Raw genomic sequence first — 25,613 nt, forward strand, 5'->3', positions numbered from 1 at the left:
GTTTTTGGTCAGAATCTGTCTCTCCAAACAGTCATGGGCTTCCTTTTGTGCTTGGTCTGGTCTTCCAAAGAGAGCTGAGGTGAGAGGAAGTCTATGAATTGCCAAACCCTGGCTGCACAACCAGCACATGGCACCCTCCAGGAAAGCAGTGCCCTCCTCAAGCAGAAGTGGTGCCCACTTGTGTGCCAGAACAGCTGCAATTGGCTTTCATCCCAGGTACCTTGTCACCAAGCACCCCACAACTAGTTTGCTTTGGTGCAAGGAGCACACTAGGAAAGGACTAGGCTATCTTTTTCTCAGAGATGCTTTTGTTGGTAGAAAATGTCAGTAGAAAATGCATCGTTCATCAAAGTCACTTATACCATACCTGGGTAGCCAAGGAGATCTTTAAAGGACTGCTTTGACCTGGCACTAAAAAGATGGCAAGTTTGGCACCAGGCAGGCTGGAGCAGGGAGACTGTTCCAAAGATTGGGACCATGCTTTGGTCTACTAGCACCCCCAAAGTGATTCTTAAGGAGGAAGGCAACCCCATTCAGGCTTTACATTTGCATGAAACAATGTATGTACTGGTTTATGAACTCAGTCCATCTCTTTAGGATTGCACCAGAATGTATTAGACACCTTCTAGTCCATTGTTGAGTCCACACAGCAGGTCAGCACTTTTGTAACATCTCCTGAATCTGATGAAGATGTGAAGCAGAACTTGAGGTTATAACTGATGACATCAAACCCCATCTTCCCAGAAGACCTCATTAAGTGGCTTTATGTAGACCCTGAACAGTTATGGGAGATGGCATATAGCCTTGCAGAACTGCCACCCCCCACACACATAATAACCAGAGTAGAATGGTATTACTGCAGCACCAGTTTCAACTGGAATTAATAATGCAAATATAAATGGTTGATCCAAACAGAAAGGCAGCAGTGCTCCCAAATTCGTATGTGATGCAGGAGATTTTGGGAAATGATAAGGTATTGAACACTCCCAGGTTACTATCTAGGATAAGGAATAGCGTGTCACTCCCACTGTCTTTTCTCAGCATGCATTATACATAAAATAACCAATATTATTTTTTAAAGAGGTATATTTGTAATTGTACAAGATATTATGATTTGATATAGGCTTTCTTAAGCAATGGCCTACTTTCAACCTGAATGTAACACTCTCTCATAAAAAGATTTTTTTTAAGTTCCTGAGCCCAGCCAGACGATGATATTTTGCTTAATGTTAAGATCCAGAAAGGACAAGGACTGAGCAAACAAGTGGTTAGTTACACTTCTTTTAACAACTTATTCATGTCATTGAACCTCAACAACTTAAATTCATCATGTGATACAGAACTAGTTCATGCTTTCAGTATATTCACTCATAGGCCTGGATATGAAATATAGGTCAGGCTACAAATTGATGTGAATGCTTTACCATCAAAATACTTAGCAAACAAGTTTCAGTAGGGCTTTCCCGTTATCTTGTTGGGCACACTGGAAATGGGTGTGCCTGGAAAACATCGGCTGACCTGCACAATGAAAATGCAATGGTGAGGGAGAAGCAGTGAGTCTAGGCTGCCATCACCACAACAGAGATTTATTTTTATTTTTGAAAATTTATACAAAATGCACATGATGAAAGCAAATTTCTACACAAATATAAAACAATACAAATATTATAATTAATAATAATATTTAAATAGTACAATACAACAGTGCTACTCTCCATTAGGACCAACGGATACACGTTACTTCGTGTTAAATCATTTATTTGTTCAGGTAGTCCCACTCCCCTTCCAAAACTGCATCAACTCTTGTGATTGTACACAAGCCTTTCCCTTTATTAAAACAGATTCAATAAGTGGTCTCCAAACATCTTCTAAATACCACAACAGAGAAGATGATGGCAGCAAATTTCTATCTCCAATGGTTTTTTCAAGTTTTTCACCAGTTATGTTTTAGCAGCCATCTGAACTGTTTGATAAACTCCCAACTCCTGAATAAATAATGCAGCTATGAGAGTTCTAGTCAGTAGGAAATAGGACTTAGGAATGGGTATGTCAGCACTGGACTCACCTCTCAATTTCAAAGAACGATGAAGGTACTGACAGGAGCACATGTCATACCAAGAAGAAACTCCCCAATGGCATAGAAAAATCCATCTGAATCCATCTGGGGCATACTAACTTATACTAATCCACTCCTCTTATAAAAGAGCCTTCCAAAGTTGTGAAATCAAATTTTAAGTAAGATGAGGAGGTAGGCCCATAATTCACAGCTGAAATGCAAAGCCCAGGCTGTCCATGAGAATCTGACTGTTTCAAGTTCTGAGGGAAATTTTAGAGAACTTTCTAATTTGCCATGGACTCAACATAATTAATCCAAGGACACGGTATCAATTTAAGAGGGAGCAGCTGAGAACTTCATATGCTCCAAGTAAATGGTCCTGAGGCTGGTGGACCTACCTTGAAAGGATGGTTTGCTCTTTTCAGTTTTGGAAGGTAGGAAGCGTATTCGTTTTGGAATCAGGGTCTTATAATTACACTTCATTTCCCTAATGACCAGTGTTCTAAGTTTTCTTATTTATTTTGTTATTGTCTTCTGCAATACCCTTCATTTGTATCATAAACCCAGTCCAGCTGGTTAGGTTTAGCACAATAAAGGCTTTTAGTTAGAAAGCGTTTGTTCTGCTCTGCTTGGAAGGAGGGGGAGAAGAAAGGCCATGACACTTAATAGGTCCCGTAATCCCTGTGAAAGGAGAAGAATGCTTTAAACTCAGACTTCATCAGTGCATAAGAAGGAATTTATCAGAAAGTCCCCCCTTATTTGGACTAGCATTTTTCTATTTTATTGAAAATGTAAGATCTATAGAGTTTCCCCCAACATTGGTTGGAACAATAATATAATGGACAGTCACATGATAGTGATGAAATCCTGAGCTGCCCTGAAAAGGTAACCATTTTCTTTGTTTAAACATCCCATGTTGTTTTGGGAAAAGAAGATACTCATTTAATTACAAACAAACAAACAAAATACTATTGTGAAAATATTAATGTTTGGAAACCAAGCATGCCAGAATAAATAAAGCATGACTTCAGAATAGTATGCAATATTACCAAAGCTGTTCAAAATTAAAATTGGCCTTTTGTTGGTATGTTATTAGTAGACAGGACACTACATTGAGCCAAATCTAGCAGTGATCTCAAATTAAACTTTGCTATCCATGAGATGGGTACTTGGAATTCTGTTGCCAAAACACATGCCAACTGACTGTTGGAAGTGCACAGTGTTCAGTTTTGTTTATTACATTTATTGTGTTTGCTCAATGTTTTCAGTCAACCCTAACAGCATGTTATTATGTTTAATCAAATATTTATGCTGAATTAAAAAAGAAGAAACTTGGAGTACAACACTTCTAGCAATCAGTTTATGTGGGATTTGGAAATGACCCTCATAATAGCAATCTCACATGTATCAAAGTTGGAGGTTAACTTGTGGCAATTTAAGTGACTTATATACCACCTTATTAAATATCCATCCATTATCCAAAAAGCCAGTTTGGAAAATGCTACCATGGTCAAATGGGGATAGTTTTCATTTGATTCTGTATCCTTATTTTTAATCTGTATGGCAAACCATACAGTTGAGTCAAGCTTCATTTTCTGCTTTAAAGAGTTCCTTTTCATCAGCAGTTCAAGTACATTGAGAAGAGAGGTATTGTTTTGCTGTTTGTAAGCTAGTTCCAAATCAAGACCTGCAATGGGGTATTGCATTATGGAAAGCAGGTGCATGGAATCTGAGCTATCAATATGTAGAAGCAGCCTTTTAAGCAGCTGAAAATTATCTAAATTATTTAAGAATGAATTCATTCCCTGGACTATTGTAGCAGCAGGATTTTGCTTCAGCCAGCAATGAGTTAACAGTGTGCCTAGGATGTTGTTGTCCATGCACATCAGCCATGACATAATCCCAAACTATCACTGGTAGCTGTGATTCACTCACTCAGCTTCTGTCATCAGCAGGGCCCTCCAAGATTCCACACATTCCCAGCTTCAGATAATGGAAGCATATAATGAAGCAAATCAGTTAAGCTTGTTTGTGATACAAAATAGCTTTTCATACCACGTCACTTAAAATTCCTTCACATGCATGTAAGCTACAATTAGATTACCAAATTGAAGGGGAAGTGGCAGGGTATTAACAACAAAATTCAATCAAATTATGATAACATTTAACATATTTCAGTTATGAACCAGGTTAGAATTCACAACCAAAGGCCAAAGAATCAACAAATCTAAGACCATGTAGCAACTTCAGAAGGCTTGAGCCTGGATCTCTAATACCTTTTGCTATGCCAACAATTCCTGCAATACATGGATCCAGATAAATGAGGGCTATTAATGGTGTCTATATCACTTAAACTGACTGCAAATTAATGCTTTTCTTCTGAGCAGCATTTTCACTATTCCCGTATAAATATATTTTTTATTGTAAAAAATGTCTGTACACTTAGATTTAACCAAATAATTAAAATCTCAGAAACTTGTAAAATGCATCTATTGAAATAATGATGTATAAATTAGATAGAATATCTATAATCCATTATATTTAGAAAATAACAAGTTTTAAAAGTATACATTTCTGTTAACTTGACCATTCCAAAGTTTCTAATGGCCATGCCTCAAATGCATCTAAAAAAGAAAAGAAAAAAAGGAATGTCTGGATTTGTGACATATAGTGTAATTCAGTTGTTTCCTAAACCGAATGTGAGTGGTCATACGATACAGTGGAAGCTTCCATCATTTAGCGTTTTGACTGGTAGGATTGCTCTCTTTATGTAGACACATAAATACTTTAACTTGGCGTAATTAAACATGTACACTAAATCAGTTAAAATGGGCAAGCGGTTTATAACTACTATCATTCATTACTGCCTTAAATAGCAAGGCTGTATCTATGTGCTGCTGAGGAGATAGTGAACAAATTCTAGCATATTTCTTGGTCATTCTCATTAACATACCATAGCTGGATTTGCAGTCATTGCGGTATATTATGAAATGCTCTGAAAGCAAAAAGTTAAAAAGAGAAATTCATGCTTGAATACTGTTGCTTTTAATTAGGAAATGCTGGTATTAAAATGTTAGTTAATGTGCTTAGGATAGCCAGATGGTTTGTTGCAGTTTCATATATTGAACAGTATATGTGTTGATTTGGATGTTTCACACTGTGAAACACAGAATGCAAATGATTTCTGTTGAAATCACTAGGCATCTCAACATTGACTTCAGTGGTAGGTAGGCTATAATCTTTTCATTCAATTTTATGGTTAGTTGAGAAAATAACACAACATCTTTAGAAGATGTGATGGTGCTTTCCTTCCAGAAACAACATGTTCTTCTAATATTAATAGTAATATCATCATCATCATCATCATCACTTTTATGGATATACTACTCAGTAGCTGAAGCACTCTAGATGGTTTACAGCAACAAGTAGAGGAAGGACAGTAGTCACCCTGAGAAAGTGCTAGACCACCACATATTGCAAGTTATTTAAAATTTTGTAGGTGAAAAGCAAAATTTTATCCTGTTTGCAGGAGATAAAGGTGAAAAGCATCCTGGCTGCTCTGTTCTGAGGATGCTAACAACACTGAAGTGGAATAATAATACTAATAATAATACAAAAACTTCCAATGATTCTGATGCATTCAAATTTGTTTGCCTACTAACCATTCCTCACCTCAGTAATTCAAGTACACTGAAAACTGGTTTTGCTAAAGTGCTGAACTTTATGGAAGTATAACAGAACAATATTTGTTTAAATGCTGTTCACAGCAGTTCACACAGTGCACTGAAGAAGCACCTATTACTTGATTTATGGACCCAAACCATCTAAGGAATTAATAACTTGAGCATCTAAAAGCACTGAATGCTGTGGAACCACAGGAATTCAAAAGCAAAAAACCCAGGGAGTCTAACAAAACAGAATTCTAGTGTACATCCTTTGCATTAATACAAGCTTAATTTTGTCTTTTGGTATTTATCTATTCTGTTTCTAATGATAGTTCAGTGGTTGGAAATCCGATAATCTCTATGCAGTAGTAATAGCCTTAAAAGGCTATCCTATCTAAATAACTGACTTTCCCCCTTTCTAATAGAATGTTGTGATTCTCTTTAATTGCTATTGTAGAGACAGACTAATTTTTTGGTGATGTGCAAGTTCCCCCAGGTTATCACTTTATTTTTCTTTGAGTTGTCTCTGAAAAGCATGCATCTTTTCAGGGTTTTTTTTTTTTTGGTTTTGTTTTTAATGAAAGACCATGGGAAAACCGAGCTCTGGGAAGTTTTCTCTTCCTAAGCATCTTATGCTTGCCAAATTACTTGCTAGGGATTGCTCCAGACAAAAGAGACCTTGTGTATTCAGGAACATGCCCTTCTGCCAGGTGGTCTTCAATCTGTACTTTCTTTTTTCACCATGCCTCTGAGACCAATCCAGGAAGCATAGGACACTTCCATGCCCTCTCTTGTTTCCAGCAAGCCCTCCAATACTTCTGATGAATTTAGGAATGGGAAACTGTCTGGAGATGAACTCAGTACAAGCTGGGCTGAACCCCAGATGTGGTTCCTGCTTAGCTGGTATTGGAGGCAGCATTTTTGCATTTGGGGTAATTCACTTTTCATGTTTGCCCAATCTGGAATTTCTGATGTAGCTACAGTAGCTGTTTGAAAATTGAACATGTGTCTGGTAAAGCCATAATACAGGAGCTTGTTGTCAAGAGTGAGTCTCTCCCTCCCTCTTTTCTTTTTCCAGAAAACACAGATGGAAACTTAGTAGCACAGTCCTTTCAGTAAAAATTAAAAGGTCACACAACAGGTGGGCTGTTTCTTACATTCTGTCTGAGAAACTTCACTAGGTAGCTTCGAAACTGCCAAATCATCTGATCAGTTCTGCCCCTTGGCATCCTCATCAGAATTGGATTAATCTATTAGAGCAATCTGTAATCTGCAAGAGCTGGGGCCCCTCTCAGTACTCATATTGGAGCTATCAGGTCAGCAGCCATCTGGTGGCAGTTACTGGACTCAGGTGATTGCAAAGGATTAATGAAGGACAAGAGATGCTGAAGCAGATAATTGAATTAGCAGGTATATGGAATTGAGATTTGGCCCACTAGTTCTGCACAGGACCCTTAAAAAGATAAGAGAATAGATTCAGAGATGCAGGGAGGTGGAAGTAGAGAACAAAGAGTCAAAGACAAAAAGAATCAAAGTAAGGGTGGGGGGGGGGAAGAGAGTCAAGCTGCATCTTACACTGTGGGAAACCAGATCATTTGAGGAGAACAGGAGGGAGCAGTAAGTGAGACATCCAAAGGTGAGCTGTCAGTTAAGGAGGAAAGACCACCTGTAAGGAACGAGGCATTCTAAGTGGTTGGCTCTAAGAAATAAGAACGGCCTTGAGGGCTTGGTTTTGGGCATTTTGCTTATTTGGAAGTGGAGAGAGGAAAGTGTTAGTTAATTCTAATTAGTCTGAAATAAACTTTCAACTAAAGCCATATTGTATTAACTGAATTTACAGAAAACAATCACAGCTTGTTTCTTGTGTTATTGATTTCTGTAAAACACTTAATCTACCATCTAAAACCAACTTTACTTGCTTGCAGTTTAATATCATAAAACCTGTTGATTAGAAGCACATTTCTCATGTGTAACTCAGAATAGGAAAGAGAGGCAATCCTAACATACAGTGAACAAAGGCACAATTGTGTTGGTTAAGATATTGACAGTGTGCTTGACAAGGTGTGCATATGCTGAAATTTGGGTTTCAAGTATGTAGTAAGTATGCAGAGTCAGTGTGTTTGCTTGCCTTGAAGAGAGTCACATGCTTGCTGAAGGAGTTATTGATGCACGTATTGTACGGGCTCTACCAGAAGAATGTTGAGGAGATTATTAAGGTTCTGCTAGTACTGGAGTAAACTTTCCTAGTCTCCCAAAGCCAAAATAGTTTTTTGAAGGCCTTATGGCCTTCACTTTGTTAGGAAGAGTACCAGAGATAATTGTCTTGGAACTGTCTTTTGCAATGATTCTGTAGGTAAGGACTATTTTGCTGTGAGAACAAAACTGCCTGCCTTACTGAAGCAGCTTTGTCCCAATCTCCCAGGAAGGGGGTGGGGCTTACTGCATCTAAAAACAGATTTTATAAAATCCATGGCAAATTGTATCTTATGACCTTGAACTGGGGAGAAGAATTAAAGTACCACCTCTCCAGGCAACTTTGAAGGCCCATGGAGCATCCCCTGGCTTATTCAAGGAAACAATATAACCACAGAAAAGCGTATTGCTTTGTTTTGCTTGTATACATTCTATAGCCACATTTCATGACTGTATTTAGCAACTTCTATATCATCTTTGACATGCATGCAAATCTGTTACTTCCTAAGTATCCTCACATCTAAAGCAAGGTGCTTTGGCTGGATCCGGCCTTTGAGGTTAAAACGATGTATGTCTGGTTCTGGCCATTGTTCTAGAACTTCTTGTGACAGCCTTTGGCTCTTTTATTTAAAAAGAGTTACATATTCTATATATTTGTTCCAGTTCCTGGTGATGGTTGATCTGCCCCAACATCAAAAGACACTGTACCCTTCCCATGGTGGCAACAACATCAGAGATCAAACAGTGTCAATAACTTAGACTGGTGTCATCTGTGACACCCTGATTGTGAAAGTCCCTTCTCAAGAGAGCTTTCCTGGTACCTACTTAATATCCTTTAGGTGTCAAATTAAAAAGCATTAGAAAGCACTGTAATCATTTGTATTTTGTGTATTGAAAGGACACCATATATTTTCATCTCTGAGATTTACTTTTTATTCTGCTGTTTTAATTGCTTTTTTGTCCCATTACTTCTGACAATAATAATTTTATTGTGTTGTTGTGCATTTGGTTGCTTTAATTTTGTGATCTGCCTGGGATAAATGAAAGTCATTAAATAAATACTTAACAAGAATTGTCCTTGAATATTCTCTGGAAATTTCAGTGGATATAGAATGTTCACCTGTGCTCTAGCTTGCAGTTTCTGCAACTTTGGTTTGAGTCAAAATTGTCATGATTATCATGATTGTAAACTGCCTTGGGAATTTTTAGTGATGAAAGATCAACATAGAAAATCTTTACATAAACAAATGTGAATACTGCTGCGCTGTTGCCCATAGTACTTTATGGGGGAATTACAGTTACTGGATATTTATATTAGAAAAACAGCACTTGTTATCAATGTGAGAGTGATAGTTCTACATTTTTGTTTTGTGGCTTGTTCCTTGTTGTCTTAGAGGATTCTTTTCCACCTTACAGAATCAAATGTCAACAACTTTTGGGAAAGAGTTCTGTGAAACGCTTTGGTTGCTAATGTATTTTTCATGTTTTGGCATTGCAGTTGTTTCTTGTCGCTGCTATTGGTGGCTGCTGTGGTCTGGAAAATTAAACAAACCTGCTGGGCTTCTCGACGGAGAGAGGTATTGGTAACACTGGGATTATTCTCCCCACACCCCATCTCAGAGAGAATTCAGAGATGCAGGTGAACATGCAACCTGCCTGTCCTAGTTAAACTCCATCACATAAATCTGCCTCCCCCACTGCCATTTCTTTATACAATGGCAGGACAGGATGACTGCCTTTTTTTGGTGGTGGTGGTGGTGGTAGTTGTAGTTGTAGTTGTGATTGTATTGTATTTATCTCTCACCTTTTTCCTGCCCAGCGCAATCACATAGCTCCATGGTACCCTCATAAGAGAGGGGGTGACTGGCCCAGCGTTGCCCAGTGAGTTGTATGGCTGACTGGGGACTAGAATCCAGATCTCCTGGGTTCCCCAATCCTACAGTCTAATCGCCCACATTGGCTCAGCTAGCTGTGGAAACACTGTTTATATACGAGATCTATTGGTAGCTTTTTACATTGTCATGTTTTAAAACTATACATTAAATAAAACACTTCAATAAGATAAAGTATGCATGGGAATACATATATCCAAGGTCTGCATGTCAAATTAACTGCTATTTCCAGACACTCAAATAGTTGTGCTTTTCACAGTGCTTTTTCTATTTTGCCTGCCCTGGCCTCAACTGTTGTTGCTCTTTTCAAGTTCCACATGTGCACTGGAGTATTTGGCCATTTTTCCGGGCATGGTAGAGAGAGAGAGAGATAGAGAGATAATATATAAAATATATATTTTCCTACATACACTGGACATTCTCCCTCCCACCAACTCGCTCTGCCCCTTTTTGCTTCTAGTGTATCTGTGTATTAATTATTGCCTGAAATATGCATTGACAGAACCTTCCATTCCATTCTGTTTGTCTGAGTGCCCTTTCAAGGCATTTGCTCATATGATTAAAATCAGGGGGGGGGGGGGCAGTGAGAGTTACATTGCACTCTCTTGTTCTTCCCCCTGACATTCATGTATTGGGGGGAAGTATAAAATGGGGAGTATGCTGTGAATACATTGTGTCCCATACAGGTTCAGACAATGCTAGTGGAGGGTTCAAAACTTCCCTGGGAATTTGTGCACCTACAGCTCTGATTCCCTGCTCCTGCCCCCACCCCCATGGCAAGGAGGAGGCCAGTGCGGACATGATGGCACAAGTGGCTAGCAAGTACACCACTCTTCCTCTCATGTAAATATAATTGTAAGAAGGGAAAGGAATCAAAAAGACCTGCTGGGTATCATGGCATTGTTTTATTATTTTAGGATGCATGCCTATCTCTTAGCAACACATTAACAAGTTTGCACTATGCAGGGAATTGTATAAACATACAATTCTGTCTGTGTAAGTTGGTATAATTACACACAACAGCTTAGTTCCAAAGGTAAAACTGAGTAAACAAACATCTTGAGAAAAACAAGGAATCTGTGGTGATTCATAGTGATAGTTTTCTTGTGTGTGAAGTCAGGGCATTTAGGAAAGTATCCTTGTCTCTCTCCTGTGTGGGTGGAACTTTCCAATCTAGGCTGCTTCTGATTATCATTTTTTCTGATAGGAACTGAGAACTGGCTTCTGACTAGGACAATTCAGGTGCTGTGGGCATGTGTATGACTTCCTCAGTTTTAATTTCTGTGGATGCTTTCATTTATTAGGTTAGGAGAACAGGCAAAGGAAAATGCATGTTTGTATATAGTAAAGGCATGTATTGTTTTTTGTTCTCCATTCCAGAAAAATACTAGAGCAATATGATTTCTTCTTGATAATTTTAAAATTAGTGGATAAAATTAGTGAAGTATTCATAATTTTTAGAAATATTTCATGCTAATATTATAACATTAATAATATGTAATTTATATTAATATAAATTATATATAATTAATATAAATTACATTAAATTTATATCCCACCTTTTTGCTTCTTGCAAGGAACCCGATGTGGCATTTGTACTCAGAACAACACCCTGTGAGCTAAGTTAGGCATCACTGGCCCAAAGTCGCCCAGTGAGCTTCATGGCTGTATAGGGACTCGAACCCAGATCTCTGTGTCCAGTCCAACACCCTAACCACCTTATCACACTAGCAACTCTCACAGAATCGATACATGTTTAATGTCCAGCCATTACATTAGGCCTGAATGCATTTCAATCAGGGTATAATTTAATTTAAATACCAGACCATTGTTTAAACTAATTCCATTCTTTTTTTTTTAATTTACAAGTATAGAAATAATTTTATGAAGGCAATGTCATTTCACTTCAAGGATATATTCAAATTTAATTCCTTATTATTTGCAATATTTAATTATAATATTAGAATGGTAATATTGCCATTTGAATAAGTGTCTGTGTGCAATAGAAGAAAATTGTACAGGGCTTTATAACACTTGTTCACAGCTACTCAGTGATTATTATGTTACAATTTTAGTAGAAAAAAATCCTGTAGGGTCACTAAAAATATTAGCTTTTCCCTACTCAAAGAGCCTTACTATATGGGAATCTATTGGAAAGAAACGTTCACAGCTAATGTCAGTTCTAAAAGAATTCTAACTTTTCAGAAATCTAGTTGTGTTCTGATTAACCTTCTGAATTTCCACAGCTAAAATGACACACACTGTGCACCCATCAAAAGCTAAGCTCTCTTTATCTTTTAATTAACTGAGTTTCTTCATACTCTTCCCTCAGCAGTGTGCTTTGGTAACCAGACTACGGCTTTTTCCACATGTTTCCGAGTGAACATCGCATCATATTTCTCCTGCTTAAGCCTCACAATAGCCAGATAGTTTCCCTCTAAACTTGAAGAGTCATTCAGTATTAGATACACAAATAAAGGGTTGATGGGAAAGTTTTATGTAGGATCATTGCACTGCCAGCAACCCTAAAGTAACTTCATTTCCCATCAAACCTCTGGGCTCTGCTCTCCAAAATTACTGTAACGTGGAATATAAATTGTGGCAACTCAGTAATTTTTACTCTGGTAGTGCTGATCTCATGAACCTCCTCAGCTTCATGTTACAAGACAACTCATATAAAGTTAGTGGTGTGGTAGACTGGAGGGACACCTAAAACATGAAAGATCACAGTCAGATGTGACTAGAATGTTGAGGGAACACCTCTGTGAAAGTGGCATGATGGTACCATTTGGTTTGGTCTGTAGGTGGAGAAATTAGCTTGCTTGTTTTATACACACACACACACACACACACACACACACACAAGAATAAGTTAAACAGCAACATAATCATTGTAGCAACTATGTACAATATTTTCAAAAAAGAAGGGACAACCTATTCTCACAGAGAGACAGAGACAAAGTTGTGGTTTCTTGTGGAGGTTAGGCTGGTTTTCATGTAGAATAGAATTTGAAATAAGATTGTATTTGTAGATCGTATGTGCTGGGAAGGCTTGCCTGGAAAGGGACTCGCTGTCAGAGAGAAGCCATTCTGCAAAGTTCAATATTGGTACCTGGCATTGGATGTAGAAACAAACTGGCAGCTAGCACACCAGTTTCAGAATGTGTGATATACAACTGAGCCTACTCAAAGAACCTGCCAATGGATCAATGGCAATATTTTGTGGTAATTCTGGAACACATTTCATTGGCAGCTAACTGCAAGTGGTTAGACTGTTACCTTCCTGCAGCCCTTACCCAATTAATTGTTGACCACAGGCATATAATTATCACCTTGCAATAATAAAAATGATTAACTAGAACTGGTAGTCTGTATAGTCAACCACTATCCTTAGCAGTTTTGTGTTCAAAATGAATAGCTTAGGAGTAAGACTGAGAACACCGCAGAACAACTTTCAAGGGAAAGAATATCATCTCCTAGCACCAGGTTTTGCAACTCATTTGCCAATTAAGGGCAGAAACAACAAAAAGTGGATGCCCCCAATCCAGAAATGTAACTTGGAAGGATGTGAGGTTCTGAGAGAGTGCCAGGGCTCCATCTCCTAGCCAGAGGACAGAATAGCAGCCCTGGTGGTTGCAGGACTGGGCTCACAGTCAATTGCGGCCACGTGGGCTGTTACGAGCACCACCTGGGAGCCCTGAGGGAAGCACTGTATAAGAACCAGCTCTTCCCTCTAGAGGCTGACTCAGCAATGACAGTCTTGGAGCTCTCTGTGCCTTCTGGAAACTCTGCCCATCACCTTGCTCCTGCCTCCACTTCTGGACCTTGCCTGGCTTCCTGGTCTTCACCTGCTCCAATCCCAGGTACCGGCTTCTTAGCTTGTCTCCCTGGCTTTTGACTCCTGACCAGCTTTGACTGCTGTTCATTATTTGGACTGAGTTACCTTGTACTTTTGTTACTGGCCTCGACCTCTGGACTGCTTGACTGTGATTTGGAATAGGCCCTTGCAGTGCCCTGGTTGTCTGGGTCCTGATACCCTGATCTTATACCCAGCTGCCCACACCCTGGATGCTGGCAAAGGATACCTAGTTTATCTTACTGAGTGCCACAGAACTCTGTGGAGAATTACTAAGGTTGCATTCTCCTTATTTTTCTCCCAGATCAAGTCATCCAAGACAATTCAGTCCAGAAACCTGGGCCTGGACCCAAGTTAAAATGCATCCAGATAACTATCTGCATCTACGCACCATCCAATATTGCATCACCTTGGAGTGTAGCAATAATGTTTTCCTTGTTAGTTAGAAGTAAATCAGGGAATCATAGTAGAGTTGGAAGGGACCAATGAGGCCTCTGTGGCCAACCTCTTGCTCAAGCAGGACTCTTGATAGGCATGCTCCACTTCTGTTAATTTTGTTGAATTCACAAGACTCACTGCTTGTCCAACAGGAGTTTGACTCTTCTAAAACAAGCTTCTAGATGGACACAGGTCAGCAGCTGCTCTGCCCTCTTCCATATGTGGGTGAATTTGCGGGATGAGGGGTGGGGTGGCATGTTTATTAACACCAAAGCCACAATGCACAAGCAAAGAGTCTCACAAGTGCACGGGCACAATGAGATACTATCATTTTTTTCTTACACATCTATCTTCTTGGCCTCTATTGCAACTGAAATGTTTAACTCCCAAACAGCACCAAAATCTACACAATACTTACTAGTGATAGAATAATCCTTGACATTTAAAAAAATCAATCCGTGTTTGTGTCTGACTTTTAAAAAAACTCTCAGTAAGGATTTTGTTATTACTTTCTTCAGAAACTGAGAAATGTCACTAACTTGGCTTTTGGTTTTCTTTGTGGACCTGTCTCTGCCTCCCCTTTACACTTTATCTCTATTTCTACAGCTTTCTTTTGCTTTTCCAGTCATTTTTTCCCTACTACTCTCAGCTAATTCACTTTTTCTGATGTTTTCAGCACAAGCATGTTTCTGTGTGCTAACCTTAGACACCAGTTTTTGGTGGCTGCTCATCAGTTAAGGTTTATCCACACACTGTATTAAATGTCCCTTCAAGCAGCATTTTTGTTTTGCAAAGCAGCACAGAACAACTTTTGATATCTGCAGTGTCAGACTGCTTATCATGTATTTATTCAAAAGAGCTGAAGCTCAGTTACTCAGTCTAAGCAGGTCTGTAAGCTGTCTGGATGAGAACGTACATGAAAACGTTAAGTAATCTCTTTGAAGGAAAGCGGAATAAGTGAAATAAAGAGATTACTAACTATTGGGATGATTTATTATCCCCAAAATAATATTAAAGTGGGCAATTATGCATTTTACTTGGAGAAATTGGATTTGAGCTTTTAAGAATCACTGAACATTTGCATGACAGTCTAATAGCTTTTAAAAGGAATAGTAAAGCTTGAATTAGATGTTGATTTTATACAAGGTAAATGTATTTTCCCATTTACCTTTTGAGCTTTGATAAAATGTTCAGTTAGATCATTTCTAAGTAATAATGTCAGAGCAATGATGTCATTACTTTGGGACTTTTGATAAGATGCATGTGACTTATTTATTTCAAAAGTCTAATTTTGTGGCAGTGCTCAAAATATTGTTTAGCTTAGAAATTTATTATTTTTTAGAAACTTTAAATGGCACTTATAGAAATCATAGATTTTATTTTCAAAAATGTTCTTAGAGTGGCACCCAATGTCACATGAAGGTCCCTTAAACCTCTGGAACAGATTGGAGAGTTTGCAGGAGGATGAGGAAATCTATTTTGCCAGCAATGGCTGTTCCACTGGCAGACAGACGTGGTTAAATATAGTCCTTGGAATTCATATATCACTCTTGCTGCTGCCATAACCTTCATGTGAAAGTCTTAGAGGAAAATGGATACTTGTAAAAGGGGATCTTAGGATCCAAACAATTTTTAAGTCATAGATATTGACTTCTACTTTTTTGGCTCTTCCTCTCCACCATGGTCCCTGCATCCCAAAAGCAACTTATGAGAAATGGCACAAGATGGAAGGAATAACCTGGAATATCGCGTAGAGGGCTAAGAATGGCAAAGAGAAATTGCCAAAATTTGGGAAGGCTGGGTTTGCACCAGCAGTTTCTTTCCACTGGTGAAAGATACCTTTAGATCCAAGCCATAGTGTCACATTGAAATGCTAATGGCAGTATATTTTGTTTATTCATAGCTGCAGGGGAGAAAAAGATGTTGTGGAGCTATGTTGTGATATATTCTTGGCAGCATCTGCCCTTTAGTATGTATCATTAGAGTACGATTCTGAAAATAGTTATTTACAGGACCCTAAAAAAGTACTTCATTCTATGATTAATCTAGGTTTTTTTCCTGAAATGACACATCATTCACTTGTTATATTTTGTAACCTTCCTGTATTTCCTCCAGTGACATATTGTTTGACTGTAGAATGGTAATGGTGTAATTGTCCATTATCTTAATTACTTTATGTCAATTTACAACATAACTCTAAATGGGGGAAATGAATAGTATTCCACAGTCTTGGGGAAAATATTTAATTTCTAGAAAATGGATTAACTATAATGCAAACTGGAGTTCTTCCGTGTACCATTGATTATTGAACTTTACACAAAGTACTGTACTCTCCCCGTAAGTGTTTGACATCAAGTATCTATAATTAGGATCAGGTACAAGACATATTTTGCAAACAATTCCATGTGTACATCTCTTCTGTTGTTTAATATGGGGCAGAATGCTTAAAGTTTGGATTTGGCAAGAGTGTGCATAATCTTTTTATATCCACTCAGAACTAAAAGCTGTCTTCATATTCGAGGTTATATCATATTTTGTAGCTGTTGTGGTGAAAACTGACGTGGCATCCTGTCCTGTGTAACTTAGTCCTCAAAAATCTCTTGTTATGAATATTTCCTGTAGATGTAAGTGGCAGTGCTGGGGATTGGGGCTGTTCCCAGAGTCCTTAGGCCAGGACCTTTTAGAGACCAAGGGCCCAAACTGCAACCCCAAACCTGTAAAGCACAAACACTGCAATAAAACCTGAATACGGAGGTTTTAGTTTAGAAAAAATTCACAGGCAGTCCAAGCAAATATATATATGTATCCTTGGCAGAGCACTGACCAGCCATGCGAAAGCTCGGACAAGTTGTGGCTAATGAGTCGCGGCTCGTGACATAATTGCCTGGCGCCCCTACGCCTTTCCGAGCATGTGCATGGCCCCTATGTGCACTGTTATCCGATGCTCAGCTGCTGGGGCAATGCTGGGGCGACTTGGCTCATGTGTCGACAGAGGGCTCCGTGTGTCTGCTGCGTCACGTGTGCCATAGATTCAGCACCACTGCCTTAGGCTAATCTTGTAGGTGTCTAAACTTGGATGGCCCCACCTCTGCCTTGCATATAACTCTAACATGTTATTCTTACATTGTTTAGAGCAGCCTTCCCCAACCTTGTGCCTCCCAGATATGTTTGGACTGCAACACCCAGAATTCCCAGTCAGTGGCACTGCTGGTTAGGAATTCTGAGAGTTCAGGTCCAAATGCCTCTGAAGGCCACCAGGTTGGGGAAGTCTGGTTAAAAGGCTGGGTTTGCATGCAACACCCATCAGGCCCAACTGGTATATCAATGGTGAGCGTGGTTGGAGTTGTAGCACAAAATGTCTGGAGGGCCACAAGTTGCCCACCTTATTACTGGTTATAAATATTTGTGTATCTGTATCCCAACTTGTTGCTATGATTCCTAAGAGATTTCCTGTATAATATTTCAAATATAATTTAGCGAATATGATTAGTGTTAAACTAATCATGTTGGAATTAAATTGAAATAATTCAAAATGTCTTCAATTGTATATTTAAACGTATGTTTAAATAAGTGTTTTTATTAGAAGTGCTATAATGTTCTCCCTGAAGGGTGGTAGAGATGGGCTGAGGCAAATCTTAAGAGGAAGTCAGCTCCACACTGTGGGGACTGCAAAAAAAGGACTTGCTCCAGATGCCATTTGACCCACACCCAAAAAAGCTATATTTTAAATTTAGCTTTAAAATCCATTATACATGAATTAGTACTGAATACATGTTCACCCTTGTTTTTATGAAATTGACTGATACTGATTAATTCCTAATGAATTCAGTTGTGAATTCACGTGTATGCAAGGGCTCTGCACTTCACTGCATGTGTTATGCGTGCATAACCATGTGAAATTCTAGAGTAGCTAAGTTTTGCATTGTTTGTGTAATATCCAGCTTGAGATGGGCTAATTGTCTGAGAAGCTTGTAGTATCAGTCTTTGCTTGTTGTAGTATTTGTTCTGTGGTGGTTGGATTTTTTTATTATATTTATGTCAAGGTAATGCCAGCAAACACAAACAAAGCCTGTTACATTTATTTTCAACAGGTTATCAATAATTAACACATAACCTTTGGCTCTCCTTTCATCTTCTGGTATTGACATAAGTCACAAAACATTGTACCATGTGTGAACAGAGTGCTTTGAAATGCAAAACCTAATTAAAATTAATGTAATCTTATTTTAAGACACTGGTGTATCAGCAAAAATACCATAGGGAATATTATTAATATTTGATCAGCCCATTATTTTTATCTACTCAAATCAGTTATGAAACATGACTTGATATTTTTGGTTAGAATTTTTCTGTGTCATAGTACAGACATCTAAACCACAATCACAGTTAATTATTCTAAGCATTTATACCTGTTATAGAAACATTGGCTACTTAACAACAACAACAAAGCCTGTAAACATTGCTACTATTATTTAATAGGCTACTTGTGATTAAAATATACATTACTGTTTTGAGTAATTATGTCCAAGACATATTAAGTCCACTTGTGAAGTGTACAATCCAAATGAGTTGAAATTAGTTTCTATTGAAATTAATAGAAATAGAAATCTTACTGATTTAAATTATACCCAACTTCTTTGATTAAAGGATGATATTATGCATATTTACTTGGAAGTGTGTTCATTTGGGTTTATTCTCTATAAAGTATCTTAAGTGTTATATCCTTAGGCTGGAAATGTGTCCTTTCCTGATATAATTTTTTGTATATTAGAGATTAATATTTCTATACTTGGAAGTGACACCCAAGGCTTCTAAGTGTCATTTGTAGATAAATCCCTATTTCTTTGACTTTGAAGAGAGGAAAAGTGTCAAATTTGGTCACGATCAATCTGTTTCCCATTTTAATGCAGCTGTGATCCTCACCCTTACAGAGAAGTACATTCATTGGTTTACTGGGTGCCATAGGGTGCAATCCTATGCATGTTAGGCCAGAAAAAACAGAGTTCTGCCATCTGTTGCACCATACATTTGCTTCTTTTCTTTTCTTTTTTTCATACAATATGTGTTGGATAAAACTCTATTCCAGTTGATAGCATGAAAGTCAGCTAAGGACATTGGGTTCTCATGCCTGTTGCATGCCACAGCTCAAAGCAGAAATGCTGGTTTGTGCCTTTAGTCTATTCGCTTCGTAGGGTTTTTTCCTTTTTTTTTTAAGTAGTAGGGAAATGTAGTCAGGGAAAACAGTCAATAAATACCAGTTACTGAAATACAAATAGGGAAATACTGAAACCAAGAGAAGACAATAGCTCTTGTATTTTCATCTAACTCATCAAATATTAAAAAGTTACTTCTTTGGGGTTATCTTGTGTCTGCCTCTCTACACACATTGCCAGAATATTCATGCAGGTGTTCTGACTTTGCCTGTAGATTGCTTTGTTCATAGATACAAGGCAGCATTATCTGTTCGGGATGTCTCATGGCATGAGAAGCTGCTGAATCTCAGGTCTCACAAAAGGAATATGTTGGAGATCTCACTTAGGAGGAGTTATCAAGTTTTGCTTATGAGGAACTACCAGAGTCTGAATCTGAGAGCTGTAGCTCAGACCTTCTGCTGTTCTTGGAAGACCACTTGCATTACTTTCACCTGGCCAGTTGTCTGTAACCGGCCCTCACCTTTTGGAGGCTCAGTCCTTACTGAAGAATCCTACTTCTGGTTGCAGTATGCTGCAGACACTTTCCTGTTAGACCTTTGTACAATGTCCTGCAGGCTTTCAGGCTGATAGGTGTAGGAAAGTAGGAAAATCTAATACTGGAAATGGCCCTGGAATGGCATATAGTGGTTCCAGGCAAGTCACCATCCATAGAAAACACAATGTAGAAATTGGCTTACAGAAGCATTCCATTCCAGGCTTGGGTCCTGGTTACCTGAAGGAGCGCTTGCATCCATATATGCCCAGCCGCCCCTTGAGATCGGCGGGGGAGGCCCTTCTCCGGGAACCCTCCGTGAAAGAAATTAGGAGGGTGGGTACTCGGAGGAGGGCTTTCTCTGCGGTGGCGCCTAAGTTATGGAACGCGCTCCCCAGAGAGGTCCGCCTGGCGCCGTCATTTGTTTTTCGGCGCCAGGCAAAAACCTTTTTATTCAAGCGGCATTTTAACTGTTAATATTATTGGATTTTATCTGGCCAGGGTGGCTTATTTTATACTGTATTTTTGTATTTTTAATTTAATGTTTATATTCTTGATTTATATTATAATTATTTTAACTTATTGTTGTAAGCCGCCTCGAGGCTTCGGCGAATGGGGCGGCATAAAAATAACGTTTTAATAAATAAATAAATAAATAAATAAATGGGATTAGGTGGGCCAATTCTTACATAGCATTTAACTGACTTTTAGCAGAAGTACTACTAGCTATAGTTCATAGGAAACACCTAGGAAAGAGAGAAGAGCCTTTCAACTTTATCCTACTCAGCACAGATAGGCTGGGATTTACAAAGAGCAACTAAAATCACTGCTGTAGGATTTAACAGTTTAACAGTTCTAATTAACAATTTCATTCTAAGTATACATACTGAAACAAAAACAAACTTCTAGAAATGCTTTCATTCTCTTGTGCTTTAACTAATTCATCTTTCATTATACTCAAAGATGCTCTGACCAACACTACCAGCTCATTTTTCACAATAGACTGCTATATAAATTGTATAGCACAGAAAAAATAATGGTCTGTTCAAATATTCATGATATTCCCCATAGTATATTTCAGCAGTCCTAAAATAACACTGCATCCATTTTAATTAGATTTTGCATTTCAAAGCTTCTTTTGCACACAGTCAGATTTTATATATCTTATATCAATACTTCAAGATTAAAGAAAAACCAGAGGTTATATGTAAATTATTAATTGTATACAGGAAATAAGTATGGTTAATGCATTTTAGCATCCATGTTAGCCAAATAAGTAGCTGTCCAGAGTAATGAATGTGTAACAGGTTCTTGGTGAAGATAAATAATGTGCCACAGGACAGGGTGATTGTAATATTTGTGGCTCCTGTGATTCAATATCTCTTTTTGTTTTATGTTATGTTGCATATAAATAGTTTTCATTTACAGGTCTTTTGCTTTGCTACTTAGAGAAACACATTAGTTCAGTTTGGATTCCTTGGTAAAACAAGAGTATGCTAGAAAGTGAAAATATTTCTAAGGTGAAATACTTTGCTCTGTTTTGACATTTCGCTGAAGTTAGGAATATAATAGTACCCTTTGGAAGAGCATGATATGTGAACCTGCACTGAGAGGAATCCTATTCCTTGACCTATGCATGTTCACCAGATCATTTGCACTCTATGCCTTACAAACTACATACAATCTCTTGCAAAGGCCCTGCCTTCATATGCACTTTTCTGTATGTAGTGATAGAAGTACATCTGGTTCAGTGAGGATCCATTGATTGGACTGGAGGGCAGAATTTGCCACTATGAGCTTGCCTCCCTATCGTAAAAATATGTCTTATAAGCATATGTTGATTATCTGGATAGTGCTAATATGGGTGATGAATGATGATTTGATTTGGAAACAAGTTCATGGTGCTCAAATAAAAAGTCAGCAAATGGAAAGGAGTAGTCCTTTGAAAATGTTATTGAGAAGGATCTGAAGAGTCATTTGGGGTATAGGTGATGGGAATTTTTATCCCTCCCCCCCCGCCCCTATCTGTGACATTTGTAAGCTGCCCCCCACTCCAAGTGGAGTCCTTTTACTTTTAGCCTTTGAGAAATAGATTGCCTCAAGCTGTATTTCTCCCTCCAACAAGCACTGTTTATTGTTAACAATCTTTATTGTTTCACATGACTCTCTGAGCATTCACAAAGTAGTTTGTTGAACCCTATCTACTGTTCACTTTCCACGAACCTATCTGTGTCCCTGCCCTGGAAAGGGCGCATTGTGGAAACCCTTCTGTTCCACCCACTGTGCCCCTAATTGGTTTTCGTGCCAGTGTTGGCACCAGACCACCAGGTCCACCTTCGAAGGGCGGAGTCGGTCACTGTTGGAAGAATCCCCCATCTCAACAGCCCCTTCCATGAGCTGTAACTTCCCACTCTTTCCAGGGTCTGCATGATCTGCGTCCGTGCTACTCTCCTCCACTGCCTCTCCCTGGTGTGTCCCAGGATCTTGAGCCACTCCCTAGTTTCACAAGCAGTTTCATCCCCTGACTCTGAATCAGTAGCACAGTTGGCCTCCTGTGAGAGTGAGCCTGAGTTTTGCCAATACATATGCTCACAACATGGATAACCACTATCCTTTAGTTATGAAAAGCACTTTGGTATTCAGTATAAGGGATACCCAAGTATAAAGTACAACTTCAAGATACTGATGGCTTAGCTAAACAGCCAGGCATCTATTTGGATCCCAGCTGAAGTCCACAAAATGTGAAATCTGAAGCAACAATATTGACCTGCATTTGCTATTTCCTAATACCCATATGACTAAATAAGCTCCAGCAGTAGTCTTCAGTGTCAATAACATCAAAGCCTACAGTTATGCATAAAAGACCCATAAAGAAGAAAGCATGCACTTATAATGCTCCTACTTAAGAGTCTCACTAAAAAGCTGCTGAACTTCTGGCTAATTATTTGCTTCAACTTCTGCATTGGATGTATAAATGCAAAGTTTATAAAGATTGTAAAGTTGTTATTAATGAGGAAGCACAGGGCCTTTACATTTCAAAGCAGTTCTCTTTCAAAGTCTGATGAGGTGGATTAGGCATGTAGAGCTTAAATAAAAATAATTCGTAGATACAATTTTCCTTTGAAGGTAGACAGAATTTGTTGGCCCAAAACATTACCTCAGATGCGGAGCAGAACACCAGGGACCACACAAAACATTTCAAGGACAACACACTTACCACATCGCACTCTCCCTCCCTGAAAATCTTTTTAACCATACCTTTTCCTTTACTACAAACCAAGAACCTACAAAAACATCTATTTTACTAGTAAGATCCTATCATGTTGGATAAATAAGATCAAATGTATACTCCACAAAACCAGTGTGGTGTAGTGGTTAAGAGCATGGGACTGGGACTCAGACGATCTGGGTTCTAGTGCCCACTCGGCGATGGAGCCAACTGGGTGACTTTGGTCCAGTCACAGACTCTCAGCCCAACCTACCTCACAGGGTTGTTGTTGTGGGGAATAAGATGGAGGAGGAGAATGATGTAAGCTGCCTTGAGCCCTTTGTAGGAAAAGGCAGGGTATAAATTGAAAAATAAAATAAATACATACATACATACATACACTTGTTAAATTATGTGGAATGATTAGCATCTCATAGTTATATGGTAACTAGATAGTTTTTCTAGTGTCTAATAATTAATTCTTCCTGATGAACATGGGCAACTTATCAGTCAATTCCGTCTCACTGAACTCACTGCCTCCTCCCCTTGCCACTGCAGGGCATGGGATCAAGGGGAAAATGGCACTATGATACTGGAATTTAATGCTATGGCAGTCAAACGGGTCCTGCTTAGCTTTAAAGAATAGCTACATAGCCCCTTCTCCAGCACTATGCCAGTCACTTGTGGGGACACATCACTAGCTATTCTTGCTGTCACAACAAATTCAATTTGCTTGTTTGTTTATTTTTTTCTATATCACCTTATCTATATCTTTAAAAATCTCAAGTTGGTGTACGAAAGAATTAAAAACATTGGAGCTAGTGCTTGGTTTAAAAATGCAATAGATGACAATATATATTAAAACTAACATTTTAAAAACTGGGTAAATAAAAAGGTTTTGACCTGGTGCTAAAATGAGTAAAGAGTCAGCACCAGGCAAACCTCTCTGGGGAGAATATTCCACAACTGGGGTGCTATTGCTGAGAAGGCCCTTCTCCTAATAACAGCCTTCTCACCGCCTTCAAGGGGGACTTTCAGAGAAGGAGCTCTGTTGTTGACCGTAAGGTCCAAGTAGGAATATACGGAAGGAAAGATTCCATTAGCTATTTAGGCCCCAAACTATTTAGGGCTTTATATGTGATTGTACCTTAAATTGGGTCTGGACTTCAATTGGTAGCCAGTGGAGATGATATAGGACTAGAATTATATAATTACATCTGCCAGTCCCTGTCAATAAATTGGTCGCTCTAGTCTGTCCCAGTTGAAGTATCTGGATCATCTACATCTTCCATGTAGAATTATAATAGTCCAAATGGGAGGTTATCAGTGCTTGGGTTCTGAGCTGCACCAGCTAAAGCAGCCTTGAACCAACATTCTCAGGAGGATGGGAGGACACCAAATCCAAGACTACCTCCCTCAGCTCAGTCAGGGAGTCTGTTGAGCAGAAGGGTGAGCAGATCCTTGTGGAATGAGGGCCAAACCAAATAGTTTTGATTAAAGGATAGTTTATAGTATTCAGAAATTCCAAGGTTTAAGAAATTTACATCTCAGACTTATCAAGTCCAGAGATGGCAGACCAAATGGTTTATTGCAGGCCGCTGGGAGATGGTGGGGGTTAGGAGATTTGCCATAACCCCACTGCTCATTCCACAAGGAACTTAACTCTCTCATGACAGGTATACCCTAAGGAGTCTTGATCCATGGAAAGCTACGGTTCCCATCAAAGTCTAGTGAACTCTCTTGTGGTTCACAGTCATCCTCAAAGGTACAAACTAAGGATGTGCAAACTCCCCAATTCAAAGTTTTAGTAGCATCACTGGATTAGATCTTCAGAAAATCTGAATTCTCTTGGAGTTTCATTGCTCTCAAGCATCCTGCAATATAGATTTAGTTCATGAATTAGTTTCAGCAGAGGAGAAAGCAGAAGGCATATTTGTGGGGGGGGGGGGATGAATGAAAGTTCCTGTATTTCTGAAATGCATTGTGAGGAATGAATATTTTGAGCACATTGAAAATTATTTTTTCCTTGTTTTCATGTGGCAACTAGTACATTTCCCTTTGAATGATTCTGTGTCCTAAACTATAAGTTAGGCTACCAGAGCAGCTGTTGAAGGGAATCTTGAACTGTATGGGGGAACTGAGTGACAGGAGTCTTTTTGGTATATTATTACCTCATTGCCTCAAGTGCATCTAACCTATCTCTCCCTCTCTGTTTATGAGGAACTGATTTGGATATTTTACTGATACACCCTTAGTGTCTTCTACTTAATTCTGGCAGTGCACAGAGGAATCAATCTTAACTTGAAATGGAAACACAGAGTGCCAAATAGCTTATCAAAAAAGGGATGAACCTCTTGCTCATCAACTATTCATTTATATCCCACTGGAACCAAGTTCCATCTAGCAACCACAATAATCAGCATGGTTAGAATTTGTACTCTTCCATCATCTTCTGCCAATGGAAGATGGGGGGTGAAGGAAAACAAAAGAGTTTTCTGAGCAGACATTGTCCACTCCACCTTGTTCCTTTAGAGAAAAGGTAGAAATTATGGCCAATTTTGTAATGGCTTTTTGTTGTTTTGAGATCCGTGGTGAGGGTTTTTTTCACTTTTTCCATTTG

At 38.8% G+C, this 25,613-nt stretch overlaps 1 protein-coding gene across 4 annotated transcripts in view; it reads left to right on the forward strand.

Moving 5' to 3' along the window:
• ATRNL1 (attractin like 1) overlaps positions 1-25,613 on the forward strand; it is a 619,481-nt gene that overhangs the window by 315,671 nt on the left and 278,197 nt on the right. For 3 of the 4 annotated variants that reach the window (XM_044439583.1, XM_044439591.1, XM_044439603.1), the window contains exon 26: positions 9,413-9,491. In XM_044439583.1, coding sequence (XP_044295518.1) covers positions 9,413-9,491 — 79 coding nt within the window. Of the gene's footprint in view, positions 1-9,412; positions 9,554-25,613 lie in introns of all 4 variants that reach the window. The other variant, XR_006415620.1, reaches the window with a different exon arrangement.

This window comes from Varanus komodoensis, unplaced genomic scaffold, assembly GCF_004798865.1.
Source record: "Varanus komodoensis strain SLA01 unplaced genomic scaffold, ASM479886v1 scaffold1, whole genome shotgun sequence".
NCBI lineage: Eukaryota > Metazoa > Chordata > Lepidosauria > Squamata > Varanidae > Varanus > Varanus komodoensis.